Source organism: Glycine soja, chromosome 13, assembly GCF_004193775.1.
Source record: "Glycine soja cultivar W05 chromosome 13, ASM419377v2, whole genome shotgun sequence".
Taxonomy (NCBI): Eukaryota; Viridiplantae; Streptophyta; class Magnoliopsida; order Fabales; family Fabaceae; genus Glycine; species Glycine soja.
The window spans coordinates 15,393,883-15,414,821 of record NC_041014.1 but is presented as its reverse complement, the minus strand read 5'-3'; the positions used below and the strand labels follow the sequence as shown (position 1 = coordinate 15,414,821).

General features: G+C 31.1%; 1 protein-coding gene, 1 long non-coding RNA gene and 1 pseudogene across 2 annotated transcripts; 1 reads left to right on the top strand and 2 right to left on the bottom strand.

The window, feature by feature from the left end:
- Positions 1-5,067: 5,067 nt before the first annotated feature.
- Positions 5,068-7,889, bottom strand: LOC114381201 (annotated as a pseudogene).
- A 5,945-nt stretch (positions 7,890-13,834) lies between these two features.
- LOC114382328 lies at positions 13,835-16,639 on the top strand. The gene is made up of 2 exons (XR_003660245.1): positions 13,835-15,089; positions 16,188-16,639. It is a non-coding gene; the product is annotated as an uncharacterized LOC114382328 (long non-coding RNA).
- On the bottom strand, positions 16,566-20,754 carry LOC114382327 (UDP-glycosyltransferase 83A1-like). The gene is made up of 3 exons (XM_028341657.1): positions 20,234-20,754; positions 17,258-19,505; positions 16,566-16,895 (listed from the first exon to the last, which is right to left on the bottom strand). The coding sequence occupies exons 1-2, from the start codon at positions 20,721-20,723 to the stop codon at positions 18,628-18,630; spliced, it is 1,368 nt and encodes a 455-aa protein (XP_028197458.1). The 5' UTR covers positions 20,724-20,754; the 3' UTR covers positions 16,566-16,895; positions 17,258-18,627.
- Positions 20,755-20,939: the final 185 nt, after the last annotated feature.

Below are 20,939 nucleotides of genomic sequence, written 5' to 3'. Positions count from 1 at the left end.
ACGCATTCGATTAGCTCCTTAAGTCATTCGATTATCATGTCCAAGTATAATATCAATTAAGTCATTTACAAATTTGTTCTTTAGACTATTTCTAAATGAATTTGGCTTGTTTAAGGTGTCTTTACGGGCTTAGTCAATATTGATCCCCGACTATATAGTTGCCTCTGAGTCAACGATGTCTCATAGATGAATCGTTGGCTTTACAAGCGTAACGTTTAAGTAAACTTAATATTTACCTTAGAAGAAATATAAATACATTTGTTTGGTATCATAGAATGACAATGACATTCTCATAAAAAATGTATCACAATGAAATTAAAATTTGTATTAAATATTTTAATAAGAAAATCAATTCAGAAAATTTTGTCATAATAAAATGTAATAATTGTATTAGAATTAGTATTAGCTCATAATTCAAAATTTTAATGAAATGTGATAAGTTGTTAGAATTTGTAATCAATGCCATACAATTATAAATTAATTTAATTAGAAGTTGCATATTATAATTAAGAGACATAATTTGATTAAAATTTCAGTATTGGAAGAATAATATAATATGAAAATATTATTAAATATAAATATCAGAACCGAATAATGTTGCAGTGAAAATTAAAAATTCAGTATTGAATGAGCGAATAAAGTGTTACATAATTGAAAAGATTATTTTTTTAGCTAATGGTAATAACTAATAATAGATTTTTCAATTTAATAAGATGTTGACACAACATGACTCATAACAGTAGAAAAAAAACAATGAATCTTATATTAATAAAAATAATAATTTTTTTGACAGGTAGGAAACTTATTTCTTTTCATGTATAATAAGTACACTTATACAATTGGAAATATGCTAAAAAAAAAATATGGTTGTTAGTATAAAACCTAAATGTCCTAACTAGAATGTGAAGAACTTGGTTAACTTGCCTCTAAACTCACCGGATAAAAAGAGAGTTGGTTAACAGTTTTCATGTATAGAATAAAAAACTCTGAAGCTCCCTTGAAACGAGTGTGTAGGACATCCACAACAGTTTTGTAGTCAGATTCGAATTCAATGACAATTTCGGTGAGATCTAGTTGAGGTATCCATTTTAATGCTTGGAGAAGAGCCCATGCTTTCGCCTCCCTCGGGTTCGGACTTCCACTTGTTGCTACCGTCTTCGCGCGAACAAAAGCTCCATTGTGATCTCTTCCCAGCTCCATATATACCTCTGTATTGAAAAATTGCTGCATCAAAATTGACTTCAAATGCATTATGCACTGGTTTGACCCCTCGTGAGGTGATGTTGTGATCATGTTTGAGTGTTGAAGCTGTTGCTGACTCTCGGGCCTTGGACCATGCATTCTGCTAGAAATTGCAACACATGAGAAACAGAAACGCTTGGAGGAAGCATTTTATTCTCCCATATTTTCTCATTCCAATGCTTTCAAATGCACCCCAAAATGATGGTGAAAGTTTGAAGATGAGTACCTTTGCTGATTGTGCTCCTTGCATGTTTGTGTGGACTGTATTCCAGAGGCCAGTAGTTTCTTAAACTTTCTTGACTTGATCACTTCCAAAAAAGATATGCCATTCATTTTCCAGATTATTTTCACAAAAACTGCAACAAGGTGGACAAGATACTCTGTAGTCGCGTACGTGTGGGAAGACAAGATCTTTGGGTGCACCAAAGGAAGTGCTTCATTTTGGGAGAATATTGAGGTTCCAAAGAGAAGTCTAGCTTTCATTCACTTTCAGATGATCATTGCATATTAGTTTCTCCATTAAAAAGTGATATGCAGTCTTGACTGAATAGTTGCCCGAGGCTGTAAACTTCCAAACAATGTTGCCATTTTTAGCTTGTTTACGAGAGGAAATTTTCTTGATTTCTTGCGCATCTTCATCATTAAACAGATTCACGATTGTGTCCATATGCCAGCAGCTAAGATCATGGTCAATAAGAGAGCTAACATTTAAGGATTCAAGACCATTAGGCGGAGTTGAAGAGATGAAAGACTTATATGGTTTCTAAGCCAAGGTTAAGACCAAATGTTATAAGGATATGCATTTTTGGAGAAGTGGTTTAAGGACACAAAAGCTGATTGTTCTAAGGATATGCATTTTTGGAGAAGTGGTTTAAGATGATTGGCTAGGGTCTTAGAAATAATTCTTAGAAATAATTTTGTAAAGGACGTTGCACATGGATATGGGTTTGAAGTCTTTTCATGGAATTAGGGTTAGGAATCTTGGGAATGAGGACAATTGAAGTTTGATTAATTTGTGGGGGGAAAGAGCCATTTTCAAGCTAAGGTTGCTACTCTGAAAATATCTAAACCACAAAGGTTCCAATTTATTTTTGTAGAAATGAGGGTTCAAGCCATCTGGGCTAGGTGATTTATTATAGTCCATTTGAAAAAGAGCATCCCTAGACTTATCAATGGAAAAAAGAGCAAGAAGGGAGGTGTTAAAGGAACATGATTCACTATTTCACGAATTTCAACTAAATTAAAGTAAGATTTTTCAACATTACAAAGTTCATTTATGGTTTGTGACAACCATACCATCATCATGAGTGAGGGAGACAATAGTGTTGATCTTTTTTCTTGCAGAAGCATATGAGTGAAAAAAGCGAGAATTCATCTCATCGTCTTTGAGCCAGTAAACCTTTTCCCTTTGTTTCCAACAGGACTTCCTGTGCAATCAGATTGTTTAGCTTGTCCCTTTTCACATTATAGCAATTTGCTGAATCTTCATAAGATGCTTCCCTAAGTTGTTCCATCTCTCTTCTACAAAGGTCAAATTGTGATCTAAAAGAAATTTTGACTTGGCGGCCCCATGAGTGCATGTAAGAGGAACCACTTTCGAGCTTCAAGATCAAATTGTCATTTGAGCCATTGCCTATCCTTCCTTAACGACAACATCTAGAGATGGTTCCAAAAGCCAGGAATTCTCAAAACGAAATTGCTTACGAAAAGATTTCCTGCAATTGGCATCAAGCAAAAGATGGATGGGTGAGTGAACAAATGAATGAGCAAGTTAAACTGAACAAATGAATTTAAATAGTATATAATAACTTATATTGTTCTCCACTGCAGTGCATATTGGCAAATGATCGTTATTTTGCCTAAGAAAAATATTGTCATCTGATTTTATTCGTTACACAATAGGCCTAATAACTACCTAAAAAGAATTATTAACAAATCAGTTGTACTTTCCAATACATTAACATTAGCATTAGTCACGAACATCAATATTTTAATTATACAATATGCATCCATGTTTGTATTGAACAATGATTTGAAAGGATTTGACGATACTCCACAAAGTAAATCCAAGACTCCTGCTAGGTGGATTGTTGTTAAAAGTAAGTCATTTAAATAATGCTTCTAATTATATTTTATTATTGTGTAGACTAATTTGTACTTAAAATTGAATATTTAAATTTCATAATGTATTTAGTGTAATAGACAAAAAAGAAGCACTGAGTGCGGATATTACATCATGCGCCGGATGTTAACTATAATCTTAAGAAGTTTCAATAATAATTGGGAAACAATAATTGTTTAATTCAAACCTATTTCATTTTGTTATAATTGGTATTATATATTATTAACTTATATTTTATTATATCATGCAGTATTTCAATGATGCTAGACCATTGGAACCAGAGAGATTAAAGGCGTTTTTCATCCAGTGGGCAAGCTACTATTTGAAAGTTAAAAAATAAATAATTAGTGTTTAAGTAATTTTGGAATTGTAGTTTAGTTAATTTACATTTTTTACAATTCATGTAATGTATGCACATTAAATATTCTCTTAATTCATAGTAAATATTCAATTTTTATGAAATTTCTGCTAAGAACTGCTTGAAAATAGATTGAAAATTATCTGTTGTGATTCTGCTTTTAAATTTACAGGTTAATTTGGGATAATTTAAAAAATAGACAACATATTAGAAAAATCTAAAAAACAACATTGACTTTTAGTAAAAATCGATATTGATGTTTATAATTAAAAATCGATGTTAAATTGTAAAAATCGATGTTGGTGTCAAATAACAACATCAATTTTTAATAAAAACCGATGTTGGAGAGTACAAATAACATCGATTAGAACTAATAACCGATGTTGGGAGTACAAATCAACATCGGTCTATTCTAAAAACTGATGTTGTATGTATATATTAACATTAGTTTTTGTAAGAACTGATATTGTATTTATAAGTTAATATAGATTTTTGTCAAATGATAATACTACAAAGTATCAAAATAGAAAGACACTCCTAAATTTTAAAACATAAAGACATTAACCAATCACGCTGCTATGTTGCAAAAGTTATTCACCTTAACACGAGTTATAATGTTTTTAAAAAGTATAATAAACTAAAGCAAATCATAGGTCATGGTAATCAATCATCCATGTCTTCATTGTCATTGTTGTTCTCTCCCTCAACCTCAACAGATTAATTAATCAAATTACCATTTAACATAAGCCCTGAATTTTCTGCACCCATCCATTCATCTCTTAGCTTGGCTCATCTCGTGTCTCATCATTTGATCCTCATTATCTTTTCTTTGGAGTGCAGCCTGTAAGGCCTCAACTTGAGCCTTCAATTCAGCAACCTCCCCTACTGAAGCTTCATTAGTACAATTGAAATGTAAAGTAGTACATAATTTGACAATATATAGCAGCTTGAGATCTCAATCCAAATATGCGTCATTTCCCGTCGATGCCTCCCACAACATCTTTTTCTCTCTTGGATAGATTTGTTTTCTTTTCCCTTTCTGTGAGAAATTAATTTTCTTTTGTGTTATGCTAAGTTGAACATTTGTTTGAATTTATTATAATTAGACTTTCAAGTCGTGCAACGCTCTCGGGGTTTTTTAAATTATATATATCATTTTATATTTATTTATTTATATATATAATTTAATTATCTATTTAGTTATTATAGTTTTTAAAGTTATCTCTTTTATTTCATATAGTTACTAATTTCAAAAAAAAATATATGTATAGTTAAGAAAAATATATTAAGAATATCAAAGTACAAGATACTCTAACTTGAATACAGTGTCATACAAGACCATATCAAAGAAAATAAAGAAAAGATACGAGATTATATTATTTGTCTTGGTCGTACACCAAGCTGACGATTGAAACAAAGAAAACCTTGTGAACATTTCAATCATTCGAAAAACATACTAATTGTTGCTTGAGTTTCATGACCATCTTAAGTTTAATTTGGTCACCTTGTTCGTATGTTATTTTATCAACTTTGGACTAATATATTTCTTCCAGCTAACATAATCAATATGCATAAAGTGTCAATCCTTATTCTTTAAGCCAGTTGACAAGCCTATTAAGATTCTCTAATGATCGACCTCCATTGGTTATGTTTTTCATAACTTTGTCCTTCAATTCCAGAGACCTTGAATTTATGTTCTCATCATTAAAGAGTTGGTCTACTTTTCTTTTTAACTCCATGCGTGACACGAGTCCATTTTTATCTTTGTCAACTCCCAGCCCGACCTTCAACTCATCACAAATATATGCTTTGTTATAAAGTTGGTCTCCAAAATATGGCCAGCACAATAAAGGAACCCCATTAGACAAACCTTCCATGGTAGAATTCCAACCACAATGGGTAAGAAAACAAGCTATGGCAGGGTGGTTTAGCACCTTCTGTTGAGGAGCCCAACCAACAATCTTACCTTTACTTCCCAAGAATTCATTAGGGTATACCCTTTTATTGTCTTGACGCACAACCCAAAGAAAAGGTCTATTGGTGAGGTCAATTCCGAGAGCTAGTTCATTGAATTGGTTTTGATCAAAATGAGTGAAACTACCAAAGGCAACATACAAGACAGAACCATGAGGTTGTTGGTCGAGCCAACTCATACAAGAGAGATCTTCTTCCCAGTATTGTCCGATTGATTTTGCAGTTGCAATTGTGTCACCATAACTTCTCAACAATGGACCAATTGGCACAAGCTTAGGAATAGAGGATAATGGCCCAGGTTCAAGTTCATTTGTGGTGTTGCAAAGCCACCATTCCGTCAGATTCAAACTTCGTGTACACTGAATCAAATATTTAATTACTATTTTACCGTTTATTGTGTCGCCCATATTCAACCAAAAAAAGTCTCGTGGGTCCATCTCAGGTATACCTTGTGATATGTGAATTGTCTTTTTCGTGGTTAGTGTTAGTCCTATAATGTAAAACAAAATTAAATAAATACCAATTTATAACAAATCTATTGAGAAGATATAATAAAGTTGGCTCATAGTTGGAAAAGGATGAAAGGAGAAGTCATAAATTCAAATCCTCTATAAATATCTATATTGAGATTTATTATGCTTCTCTCTTGGGTTTCAATGGCAATAAAATTTGCTTGCTTCCTTAATCAGCTGAGTAATAAGTGAGCTTTAAAAAGTAAAGACTTGTGTGGATAAACTTCTGGTTAAACATTTATAAGAAGAAGAAAAAATTATAAAAAAAAAATGCAATACACTTTTAGATAAACTAAAATTAGTTTATGTATAAATTAATAATAAGCTTTTGGAGAAACTAATAATATGATAAGGTTTCGACAATTAGTTTATTCAAAAGTTATAATTTTAACTTATAGGAAAAAAAATATTTTAGGATTAATTATTTATTTAGTCCTTATAGTTTTGAAACTTATTCCTTTTAGTTTTTATATTTAATAAGTGAATTTTTTAGTTCCTAAAATTTAATAAGTAAATTTTGAAGTTCTTAAAGTTTACATTTTAATTCTCAAAAGGTTTTTTTCGTTAAATTTTTTTAACTCCGTTAGTTAATGAATTTTGACAACAAGGACCTTTTAAAAATTAAAATATAAACTTTAAAGATTAAAAAAAATTCACTTATTAACTATATGAACTAAAAGTAATAAATTTAAAATCTATAAAAACTTAATGGGTAATTAAACTCATATTTTATTTGTTATTCTTCTTTTCTATACAATAAGTATTTATAACAAAATGAAAAATATGTATTCGATTCCTAATAAATATGAAATTTTTTTATTCATTTTTTAATAAATATTTTCTTTGGATTGAGTTTCTAATAAGACAAAAAATTTATTTTTATCCTTTGACACTTTTTTTAATTCATAATTATTTAACAAATTTTATATTTATTTTTTGATAAATTTTTTATTTGTTATTAATCTTTTTCAAATTGATTAATAATAAATAAATACAAAAATAATTGTTAACAATCACAAACATATTTTATTCATAACAAAATTTGTGCCCATAGAGCCCAAATAAAATCAAGCAAGTTCGAATATATAGGAAAATATATGATATTCTTACCACCATCAGAATCTATGATCCCATCATCGATAAGCTTTGTTGTATAGAAGGCCAAATAAAGCTGCTGGTGAAGCCCACAACAGGGCTCCTTTGATTCCCAGTTTACTCCCAACATCCAAAGCCCATCCCATGCAGAAATCTGCAACAATTAAGCTGATTCTGTTGTCACCATTCAAATGAACATCCTCTATGAGCTTCTCAAGCATAATTGGCATGGTGTTTTGCATAGCATCACATAACTTGCCCGCATCGTTTCGGTCATCATCAGGTCCTAAACCATCGGGGATAGAAACCAACTTTAGAAGAGATTCGTCAAGGCTATCTTGTTGCTCGCCCATGGAACCTACCACTCGCTTGTGGTCGAAGTCCGTGTTCACAAAAATGACTTTGCAACCATGCTCAACCAACTTTTCTGAGAGGGTCATCAAGGGATTGACATGCCCTTGAGCTGGATATGGTAAAGCTAGCACAGTTGGAATGCTCATGTTGTATATACATTTCTTTAAAGCCGATGGTGCATGTGTCTTATGTAGCTTGGCTGGTGGGATATAATAATTTCAAGAAAAATCTGTGATTAAATAATCAATTTAGTAATATATATCTCATTGTGATTTTTTTAGTCTATATACATGTATTATATTTTTTGTTTTAGGAATCCTTTTTAACTAGTAGCTATTTATATTGTTTTTTGACTAGTAGCTATTTATATTTTTCTTCCTTTAATTTGGAACATATATTTGGCAAACTTTTTGTTTTTGTTTTTGGAATTGATATTTGGCAACCTTTGTTCCGTGGTTGAAAGTTTTACCCGAGAATGTTACAAATGAAAAAATTTAAGAGAAATACTTAATGGTACAAATAAATTTAAGTGCATTTGCTGTTGCAGATGCTCTGGCTGGGATAGGCTCTCATAAGGACCAATTGTCTCCTGAATGGAGTGACCCACCTGATCATATTTAATTTGGCTCCTCTAGGATTTGACTCAACTTAGTGGACTTACACTTCCTTTTTCTTTTTCTTTTTTTGGATACACAACTTACACTTCCTATAAGTCGATCTCTTTTTAATTTGCTTTGCTTTGTTTTTTATTCCTAAGTACCCAAAAATAAAATAAAAAATATGGCACGAATTTGACAAAACATATAACGTGGATTCCTTCAAATTCACTTTTTCTTAATTTAAATATATGCCATTGAAGGAAGTTATATTCAATTAAGATTTTAATAACTTTTGTAGTATTCAATTAGTATTTTTAAATCATATAAATAAGTCTTTTAATATTTAATTAAAATTTTTAAATTTTTTCAGGAAGACAATAAAATTTGATGATATTTAATTATTTTTTTTATAACTTATAAAAAGTTTTTTGGTATTAAAAAATATATAAATTATCATAGATTATATCTTAAAAAAGATTTTCATGGATTTTATCAATCAAATTCTTAAGATTTTGTTAGAATTTTTTTTTCTTTTATAATTGGTTAGCAAACTTTTTGTCCTTTCATCATACATACTTTCTTTTTTCTTTAATATTCTTTAAGATTTATGTGTCATATATATTTATCTTATTCTTTTGAAATAAAAAATGTAAAATATACTATTTTTCTTTAGTTTTTAAAATTAAATTAATGTTTGTCTTATGTGCCAAGTCTAACCATTTTTTCTTATATTGGTTATATTCATCACCCGCTCGATATATTATTTTTACGATTGTCACTCTTAAAACTTAGTAATCCTCTACTCATTTTTATTACTTCTTTCTAGTATATGTATATTATTATACCTCATTTAAATATCTAATTAGATTTATCATGAAATAATTATAATAATTAAAAAATAAATAAAAAAATAACATATAATTTAAAATCTATTATTCATATCCAAAAGTAAGAATGAAAAGACGTTAATGTACAAAAGATTTGTATATGAGAATATAAAATTAGAATTAATATAATTATTAAAAGATTAAAAAATTTATATTAATTTTTTTTTATCCAAACTTCAATATTTCATATTATTTTTTTCACTAAATCTTGTAATTTTGATTATGTGTTTAAAAATTCACATAATACTTTCAAACCTTATAAATTTATAAATTTCTTTTAAATTTTTTAAATTCTTATGACATAAATTTATTAAAATTTAAATATTATAAAAAATTTATAAAAAAAATGTGAAGTTATAATATTCTTAGAAATTTTTTAAATCTATAAGTTTTTTTTATAATAAAATAATATTTTAAAATTCCAACCCAATACACCCGAAATATAAACACATATTTTCCTGGGTAGTTCTTACTCAATATATTCAAACTGTTTACAAGTGCTCAAAATTTAAAAGCCGCTACTTATATTTGTATTAATAAGTCTTTATTTAAATGTAATATCATGTAAACTGCAATGATAAATAATTATGTTATGCATTGTTATAGAAAATTAAATAAATATTGACATATTATTATTTATATATGTATCCGTTGATAAAAATCTAAAAAAATATTTACTTTTTTATTTATAAAAAGGAATATTATCGTGTTTATTTATAACAATAAAAGTAAATAAAAAGTATTTATTATCTGAAAAATATAAAAGAATCATTCAGTATTTAATTTATTAATAATTTAGTGTATTTAATATTATATAAATAATACTTTCATGCTGTGGTAGAAAAATTCCTTGTATAATTTGTGGCCGACGGAGAGATAAGCCATCGACACGTGCCATCATTCAAATACTTTCCAGTTTTTCCAGATGATAAGCTCCTATAATATACTTCACAATTGCACGTTTCTTTATGAATGTTACCCTCTTGTTTGAACTTTAGAAGGTCACAATCGCACATTTCTAGTGACATCGTGATTTTTCTTGTCTTATTCTCTCCATTATTATTATTTTTATTTTTATTTTTTAACTAGTTAATTTTAATTATTACACAAAAATGACTTTGCAACCATGCTCAACCAACTTTTGTGAGAGGGTCATCAAGGGATTGACATGCCCTTGAGCTGGATATGGTAAAACTAGCACAGTTGGAATGCTCATGTTGTATATACATTTCTTTTGATTAACAGCCTCTACTCTTTAATTGGCTTAAACATAGTTTGCAAATTCACGGCTATCAGAGTATGAATTTGTTTATACATATACTGATCTGAAAGTAAATAATGTTTGAGTTAGCTATCTGTCATGATGGTGTAGTTATGGTGGAAATGCTTATTAGTTGGTGCTGGTTGTGATGTGTGCACCAACGATAGTGTGTGGCTGATCTTGTGGCTTAAAGTCGTTGGTGCATATGCCTTATGTGGTCCTGGGAATGAAGCTTGGGTGTGATTGATGTGTTCATAATCATCTATTATTATATCTAAGAAAATTAATAAATTTAGTAATACACCTTATTCTGATTTTAGTCTATGCATCTAAGAAAAATTTAAATAAGTTTTTGAAGTAGTTCAGAGTCTCATTTAACTTAACTATTTTTTTTACATTTTATTTCCTAAATAACTTATATACTTATATGCTTATTTAAACATATTTTTAGTTCTTATAAATATTGATAAATTTATTTGGTTTTTTATTTTAAATTGTTGCTTTTTAGTCTGTTATTTTTTAAAATATGTCACAATTAAATTTAATTAATAACTCTGCCAATTAGACTTAACGATATCTAACTTTTTGAGGTAAAAAACCATTGTAAAATATGAATTATAAATTACAATTTGACTTTTGTTTGATTCACAATAATTTGGAGGACAAGACAACACTATTAGGAAATAAAGTTTTAATATGATATTTTTTTTTATTTTTAACATCGATTTTTATCAAATGTTGAAACTATCGGCGTTAACATTATCAATGTTAACATTAATTTTCATAAAATCGATGTTAACATACTCTACACATTAGTTTTTAAGAAAATTAATGTCGTATAATAAGCAATAAATAAAAAATGTAAAATATGCAAAAAATAAATTGATTTTTCTAAAAACCAATGTGGTGCATAAATAAACATCGATTTTTAGAAAAATTGATATTATGGTACACTTGACAAAATTGATTTTCCTATAAATCGATGTTGTGGTGTACTTACAATTCAAGATTCAATACAACAATTAATCGAGATTGTCTGGAAGAATCATTGTATTGAATCTCAAATGAAAAACTAAGATTCACGTGTAATAAACATAATTTGTATATAAAATAATAATCATTAATCACATAACACAAGTTATAAAAATATTCATAACAAAAAAAACTATGAAAGACATTCGTACCTATGAAGATAGTCACTAACAATAATAATTTATGTCGTGATGATGATGCAAACAGAGCAAAAGAAAAAGTAGTACTTACAAATTACAATTACAATTGCAAAAAGTTATTTAAAGGGCTAAAATGAAAAGCTCATATTTTATAGAACCAAAATGTTATTTAACTCTAAAATAAATTATAAAATTATAAAAAATTTCATAATATCATTATTTTGATAATGATAAAGAATTCAAATAATTTGTATGAATTCTGAACTTTAAATTAATTATTGTTTTATACACTAAAAATTACATATCGTTAATGAGCTTTTATATTGACTTTGCTCATGTTTTTACTAAGGATGGACACTGCTTTTCAAATTTTTAAACATTTTCACCAAATCATCTAACCATTTAACAAATTCATATTAACGTCAATTTAACAAAAAAAGATTAAGGTAACAAACTCATGTTATTTTTAAATATGTCATCATATTTTTGTTGGCATTCATTTTATAAGAAAGGAAAGTTAACATATGGGTATTAGAGCCATTCTTTCCCATAGTGCAAAACAAATCAAATTGTTTTCCATTTGTTCCATAAAATCGTCGCGGCACAAGATAGAACAAATATCTTGGGAGATAATTAAAGCTCCAAATTTTGCTACTTGGTAAATCAAAGTACAATGTGTTGTCCCGCAAAATAAATATTCAAAAGATAAAATTCTCCTTACTATTTTTTGCACGTCTCTCACTCTTTATCGTTTTTGCTTGCTCTTTTGTCTTTCTGCACCATGGGCATGTCCTTCTACTATTTATTTGATGTTAGTTCTTCATTCAAGAATCGCGGTTTCCTCTCTATTCACATGTTGTTTTCTTATCTTTCGTCGAGACATCAATTGTGGTTTCACGTTTGAAAGATGCTTTCTCACAATAGCATATGTAATTTCATTAGAGTTATGTAAAATTTTCACTTGTTGAATAATGGAAAACTCTCTTTACCTCTGTTTGAGTTTTATTTTGTGTTTGTCAGGTTCCCTCTTCATCTCTAGCTTTTTGAATCCCTCTTTTATTGTCAATATTTTGTTCAATTTCAATTTGACTTGTAATTTGGTGCTAGATCATTCCATGATCACGTGATTTGAGAATCCAAAGTGGGGTTAGTTTCTTGATAACTCTCTTAATTTTTTTTAAAGCCAAATCTGAATAATACTATTTAGATCAATAACTGGTACAAGTGGTAAAATTACAGATCAGAATACAAAAGCATGTAGTCCTTTTGATACAATTAAGCATCAAACCACCTAGTTAAAAGTGCAGTTCAATATGCTTCAGCAGTTGGAAGCCTTATGTATGCTCAGGTTTGCACTAGACCTAATATTGCATTCGTTGTTGGAGTTTTGGGAAGATATCAAAGTAATCCAGGTATTGACCACTGGAAAGCTGCAAAGAAAGTGATGAGATATCTTCAAGGAACAAAGGATTACATGCTCATGTACAGACAAACTGATTGTCTGGAAGTGATTGGTTACTCCGACTCAGACTTTGCTGGTTGTGTTGATTCACGAAGATCAACATCTAGTTATATTTTTATGTTAGCCAGTGGAGCTGTATCTTGGAGAAGTGTCAAACAAACCTTGACTGCTACTTCCACTATGGAGGCTGAGTTCGTTTCTTGTTTTGAGGCTACCTCGCATGGTGTATGGTTGAAGAGTTTCATATCTGGCCTTGGAGTTGTGGACTCTATTTCTAGGCCATTAAAGTTGTATTGTGACAACTTTGCTGCGGTGTTTATGGCTAAAAATAACAAAAGTGGAAGTCGAAGTAATCACATCGACATCAAGTACTTAGCCATAAGAGAACTTATTAAAGAAAAGAAAGTGGTCATTGAACACGTCAACACTCAGTTGAGAGCTCTCGGATGGACAAACTCTATAAATAGGATGAGGTGCTCTCAGTTTTGTATCACCAAACCCACTTCTCTATTCAGAAAAAAATACACCATCTATTCAGAGTGAGTAAGGGTCTCGAATAACAAAACTGTCTTTCAGGTTCGTGTGTGCGCCACTTCCCATTCAATTTGCAATGGCTGGAGGTACGCTCGTAATTTTTTTTTTAATTTCCGCTGTTTGATCTAAATATGCTATTTAAATTTATTTGCATGTTTAGATCAGTATATGTATATTTTTACAGTGGCATAATCATCATTAAGAGAAAGACAACGATGACGTTTCCTGAAATGGCCTTTCCCAAGAACCGTCTTTGAATCAATAGGGTTGAAAACACTTCTACCAAGTATGAGGTCTTCATACATATGAAAGTTAGAAAATGTCGAGACATGTAAACATTATGCAGGGATAAAGTAGGAGTAAGTGCAATTGAACCCGCTATAGTGACTGGAACAGGATCTCCATTTGTTGTTACAATACTATCTTTTGAGGGTAAACGTTTGGTTTGAAAAAAGACGAATCATATGCCATATGATCTGTAGCTCCCGAGTCATTTACCCATCCAGTATCTTGACCAGTGGAGACCATTAAAGTGACACAAATAGTACCTGAATTATCAGTTGGCTCAGTCACATCAACCTGGTTGAGAAAAACAACAAATTGGTGTCTTGAACTTTGGAGGAATTTACAGAACTACCTTGACTTGTTGCTACAGCAGCAATTCCAGCTACATAATCAATGAGTTTTGCTTGTCCTGAACGCTTGCCTTTAGCTCTCTTTTGCCTCCTCTTCTCCAAGAACCATTCGGGATAGCTGTGAAGTTCAAAGCAAGTTTCCTTTTTATGTCGAGTCGCATTGCAATGACTGCATCGGATTTTGTCTTTCTTGGCTTCATCAAGGTCCCGCAAAGAACGAGGTCGCATCCCTGAGGCAGTTTTTGAAACCATTGCATGGATTATTCTACTACAAAATCCTTCCTTCCAAGCATAGTTTCTTGCCCCTGAAATTCACAGAGGATAATATGGCAACATTCTTCAAATCTCGGGAGCGGTTTCTTTCAAAGAATGTCACTTTCAAATTGGATTGAACTGTTGGTCAAGCCCGTTGAGAAAATCAAATACTCGATCCTTGTTAAGATCGTCCATACAGTTTTTTACATCTGCTGCACACACTCCATTCTACTTGGGCATCGCTTATCCATTTTGTTGAATCTGGGTTGCATTACAACACAGTTCATAATGTTGGGCTTCATCTTCTCCGTCATAGAACATTTGGGTAACGTAATACTATCCCAAATGTCTCGAGCAGTTGGTAACTCAATAAACATACCAATAAGATGAGGTTCCATGGTTTTCGACAACCATCCCTGTGCAACCGCATCTTCGATGACCCATTTGGAATAACTAGGACCGTCTTCTCCGACTTTCACAGTTTTTTCCATTCAAGTAGCCAAGTTTATTCAAGCACGCAGCATGAACCTTCATCATCTTTGACCATACATTAAAGTTTCTGTCGTTCAATTAAGGGTATGATGTTGATATTGGATGACTCAGAGCTAACATTCTAACTTGAGACAGGTACAATCTTTGCTTCTTAAGCCATTACAGCTTATTTGGTTTTGAGGAGTCTAGGGTTTTAGGAAAGGAGAAAAAAATTGACCGTAATTCTTTCTGATACCAAGATACAGAAAAATGTTTTCTGTTCTTGTACATTATGCTTATTACTAGAAAGTATATAAATATATAGTAACTGCACATGAGAATAATTCTAGGGATCCTTATTACAAGAAAAAAAAAAGAAGAAAATAACGAAAATTTACATATTATCTCCTTGACTCATGCCAACATTAGCTACTAGATTTATTGACAGTTTCGATAATAAAATGGATGCGGTGATAACTAATTTTGGAAAAATGGTGGCCAAAATGCCAGATCTTTCACAGCTAGATCCTTCAAAAAGAGATTTTAAAGAATTGGTTTAAAAACTGGGATTTAGTGAAGCCCCAAGAAATTGACTTGGCTTTAAAGTTTGCTAAAAACCCTGAATATCAGAAGTTTCTTTGGAAGTTCAAGGACCAACAAAGAATGAATTATGTCAAGAGGTTATCAGATAAGGCGATGAAGGAGCAATTGAGGATGATATTTATTATTTAGATAGGCTATTAGTGGGAGATTTCGTTTTTAGTTCATTTTCCAATAATCATTTTTTTCTACTATTGTATAGTAGTCTGAGTTCTCAGTTTCATATTCATGTGGGCAAAGGAATTAATCTTTAACTTTTTAGTTTTTCTCTGCCAAGGTTATGCATATTTGAATGTAACAGAATTTATCAGTTTAGAAACATCAATTTTAGGGTCCTTGTACAAGCATCTATAACTCATTTTCGTAGGCTATCCCTTGATGTTCAATTCTGCATCTTACAAATAGGAATTATATATTGAATATGCTCTCATTTCTGCTTTTAGCAATAAATTTATGAAATATGGAGGCAGACTTTATTATTCTGTTTCAATATAAATGAAGTATTCCAATGCAGCGGAACAAAATTGAAAAGGGTACATGGAAGCATGACAGCATGTTTTGCTGTAGAATATAGCTAATTTATTTGTATATATTGGCAAGTGTTTGTGGCTTATATTTTGGGATTAACATATCATATGTACTTGTTTGGTGTAGGAGAGTGCAGCCTTGATGCATATTTGGTGGCGTATTTTTTTCTTGATGCATATTTGTTCATTCTACCTCAATCATATCCTATCTAAAACCAATTTATTATGTATCTGACGGGCTCCTTAATATAATTGATCTTCAGGCAGCACTGATATGATTTCACTCTTTGTATAAGGTAAAGAAAACTTGGGAGACAACACAAAAAAAAAAGAAGAAATAGAGAGAAACATGACATTTAATTGCAAAAAAACATGAGTTTGAATCACAGTACACATGAGTTTGTATTGGATTTCAATTTTAGTAATCCTGAGTAGCAATGCTGAATGACTCAACAACAGCAAGTGCGCATAACCTGAGTAAAGTTGCTATTATGCTTCTGATACATGTACAACCAGATTCACATGATTTTCAGAATGTACAGCTTCTCTAACAAGTGAAATTGCTATTTGCTAATCTCACTCACTCCCTCATCATATTTAGATATATGCTATGCATATGGAGATTTAAATTACACATTTAAAAAGAAAAGTTCTTATAAGAAATCTCTTATAGATAAAGAACTGAATGTAGAAATCCTCCTTCTTCGACTCTTATTTTATCATTGTTCTTTGGTATCATTAGGCCTTCACTAGCTTGTGTTGCATTTGTTTTCAGCTCTTTCAAATGTATAATCATGTCACCCCGCAAGGTTGCTTTGTCCAACTGAGTTCAAAACTATACAAAGAAAAATTCAGATTTATAAGATATGAATGAATAATTCAACATGTGAGTTTGTAATGACATGAGTTTCATTATTGAAAGCATGAGCAAAACAGAGTGAAACGGTTAATGCCAAGTAATAAGTCATGCAAAAAGAGTCGTATGTCTATGCTTTATTTGAGGTTTCTGATAGCATCCCTTGTAAAAGAGTCGCATGTCACAGTACAATATTAGCATTTTATAATAACTATAGATGTTCAATTATTTTGTCATCATGACCCTAGTAACCAATTTACCATTAATTTGAACAAAAATTTATATGCACAAATTTCTAATGTGTAAAAGGGTAATGAGAAAATAGCTAGTTGAAGTTACACCTCCATCTTCATATGTTCTTTGCCTGATGTAGCAGAGACAACTACATTCTGTGCACCAGGCTTAATGAAGCCTTCTTTGGCTGATGCGCTTTGGAGTAGTTATTTTTTAAGGAGTAGATAGCTTGTGTCTTGTTTTTCTTCTTTCCAGTGTTTGTAATTTCAGCTGTATAAAAAAATTACAACTGAATAGAAATCATGTTTGTGATTTTGGGAGCTTCTATTAACTAAACAATAAAATCTGAAACTAACTAATTCACTAACGGCAGAATAACATATTCTTATCAATTGACTTATTCAAACTAAAATTAAAACTGCCTTTACAGATCCAAGGTACGTTCCCAATGTACTATCAGAAACTGTATGTGAACTTTAACCTGTGCTACACCTGACCTGAATATAAACCTTTTCCATTGGCTTTGTTGTACTCTTTTCTGCTGCATAGAGGTGTTATCTATTTAACAACATAAATGGTCTCAAGTAAGCAACAGTACCCTTGGCAAAAAAAAAAATCTTACAATCAAACCCCAAGTTTTATTTCTGCATATTCAGCACAGTTAAGTTAATTCATTTCAAACACTGGTTATTTAAAGTTTTGAGAAATAACTGATACAACATATTCCATATATTAGTTAGGTATGTGAGAGGCAGAGATAGAAAGGAAACCTCTCTGTTACTTACTTGCAAAGTAGGTTCAGTAGATAGAAATTGAACCTCTCTGCTACTATATCCCACTTACTGGGTTGAGTAGGTTTGGCCACATGAATCAATTGATGCCACTGGACTCCATTAACTAATGTTAGTTAACTAGATTTTGTAAAGTCACTGTGAGGTTAATTGCAGAAAAAAGTGAAATAATGCTCAGAGTAGGCTGTGTAATTGAGATGTGCCTTGGAATCCAAGAATGATATACTAGTTTGGAGCAATGTTTTTTATCTGTTTTGCATCAGTTTTGATATTGACTATGGTATTTCTTTAAATATATAAAAAGAAATATTTACATCTTAATGAGTTTTCGTGATTTTTTTTATAAGAAAAACATATTTAAGAATTAAAGTACTAAGAGATACTCTTAACTTGAATACAATGTCATACAAGACTATATATATCAAATGAAAAGAAGAAAGGATACTAGATTACATTATCTGTCTTTGTCTTAAAGCATCCCGACGACTAAAACAAAGAAAGTGACCTTGTAAACATTTCAATCACTTGAAAAGCTTACTAAATTTTGTTTCAGTTTCATGGCCATATATATCTTCATTTTTGGGCACCTTGTAGACATTTTAATCGCTTGAAAAGCTTACTGCATCAACTTTGATATGATTTCTTTCAGCTAACATAAATAATACAGATGCATAAAATGTCAATCCTTATTCTTTAAGCCACTTGACAAACCTATTAAGGTTCTCTAACGAACGACCTGCTTTGGCTATGTTGTTCATGACTTTATCCTTCAATTCCAGAGACCTTGATTTTATGTTCTCATCATTAAGGATTTGGTCCACTTTCCTTTCTAACTCCATTCGTGACACGAGTCCATTTTTATCCGAGTCAAAACCCAACCCAACCTTCAACTCATCACAAATGTACGTTTTGTTACATATTTGGTCTCCAAAATATGGCCAACACAAGAGAGGCAACCCATTGGACACACCTTCTATGGTAGAATTCCAACCACAATGGGTGACAAAACATGCTATAGCAGGGTGGCTTAGCACCTTTTGTTGAGGAGCCCAACTCACAATCTTACCTTTACACCCCAAGAATTCATTAGGGTATACCCTCTTGTTGTCTTGACGCACAACCCAAAGAAAAGGTCTATTGGTGAGGTCAAGTCCAAGAGCTAGTTCATTGAATTGGTTTTGGTCAAAATGAGTGAAACTACCAAAGGCAACATACAAGACAGAACCATGAGGTTGTTGATCAAGCCAACTCATGCAGGATAGATCTTCTTCCCAATATTGTCCGATTGTTTTTGCAGTTGCAATTGTATCATCATAACTTCTCAACAAAGGACCAATTGGTACAAGCTTAGGAATAGATGATAATGGCGCATGTTCAAGTTCATATGTGGTGTTGCAAAGCCACCATTCTGTCATATTCAATCTCTGTGTACACTGCATCAGATAATTGAGTACTATCTTACCATTTATGGTGTTACCCATATTCAACCAAAAAAGCTCTCCCGGGTCCATCTCAGGCATACCTTGTGATATCTGAATTGTCCTTTTAGTAGTTATTCTTAATCCTGCAATTGAAAACAACACAAAATAAATACTAATATACAACAAATTTATGGTTATTTATTGGAGTTTAATGATACATACGGTGTCAGTGTAAAAACAAAAACTTACATTATCTCTTAAAATTTGGATTAAGATTTAACTCAATATTCAAAAACTGCTTCTAAAATAGGAATTGACACTCACTTATATATTTTATTTTGATCATATTTCTAGTGGATGTAGAACTAAACCACCACTCTAGTGGCCCCAATTCCAGCAGCCTCCAAAGAGACCACAACAAAAGGTGATCACAATTAAGACAATCTTCCAACACTATCAACCAATCAAAAAGCACACTATTCATATGACTTTTATTTTATTTGTTACTAAGAGTCAATTGGTTTGTACTACCTATTCCTATTTATAAGATCCAAATAAAAAAATAGTGTTTCTTCTATTTTATAAGAATAAGTCAATAATATCCTTTACAGAATAAATTATCCCTAATTAAAAGAAGAGAGTTGTATTGACAAACATTTAGAAGTGATAGAAGAGAATTAATTCCAATGGTAGTTTTGGACAAATTAATCACTTTCATCGTGATGAATTAGATAATTATGTCTTATCATGATGAATTAGATAATTATATCTTATAAATAAGAATCGAAGTAGTAAATTTTAAGCTCTGAGGAGTTATAAAGAGTAAATAGAGTCAAACAAGTGTACATATAGTAAAGTATGATACTCTTACCACCATCAGAATCTATGATCCCATCATCAATAAGCCTAGGGACGTTGTACAGCAGGGCAAAAAAAGCTGCTGATGAAGGGCACAACAGGGCTCCTTTGATTCCCAATTTACTCCCAACATCCAACGCCCATCCCATGCACACATCCGCAACAATAAGGCTGATTCTATTGTCACCTTTTAAGTGAATATCCTCTATGAGCTTCTCAAGCATAGCAGGCATGTTGTTCAGCAAAGAATCACATAACTTGCTCAAATCGTTTCTATCATCATCAGGTCCTAAACCATCAGGGATTGAGACCAACTTCAGTAGTGATTCGTCAAGGCTATCTAGTTGCTCCACCATGGAACTCACCACTCGCTTGTGGTCAAAGTCTGTGTTCACAAAAAAGACTTTGCATCCATGCTCAACCAACTTCTGTGAGAGAGTCATCAGGGGATTGACATGACCTTGTGCTGGATAAGGTAAAGCTAGCACAGTTGGAATGCCCATGTTGTATTTGGATTTCTATGGATTCTGACACCCTTTAATTATATAATATGTAGAACTTAAAATAACTCATACAATGCATAAAATAAAATAAAATAAAAAATAGATTTTTATTTGTAAATAAAAAATAGTTTTATACATATAGAAGTTATATGAGAATATAATAGATGAAATTATTAATATTTATTTAAAAAATTATTATTCATGAAATATATTTTT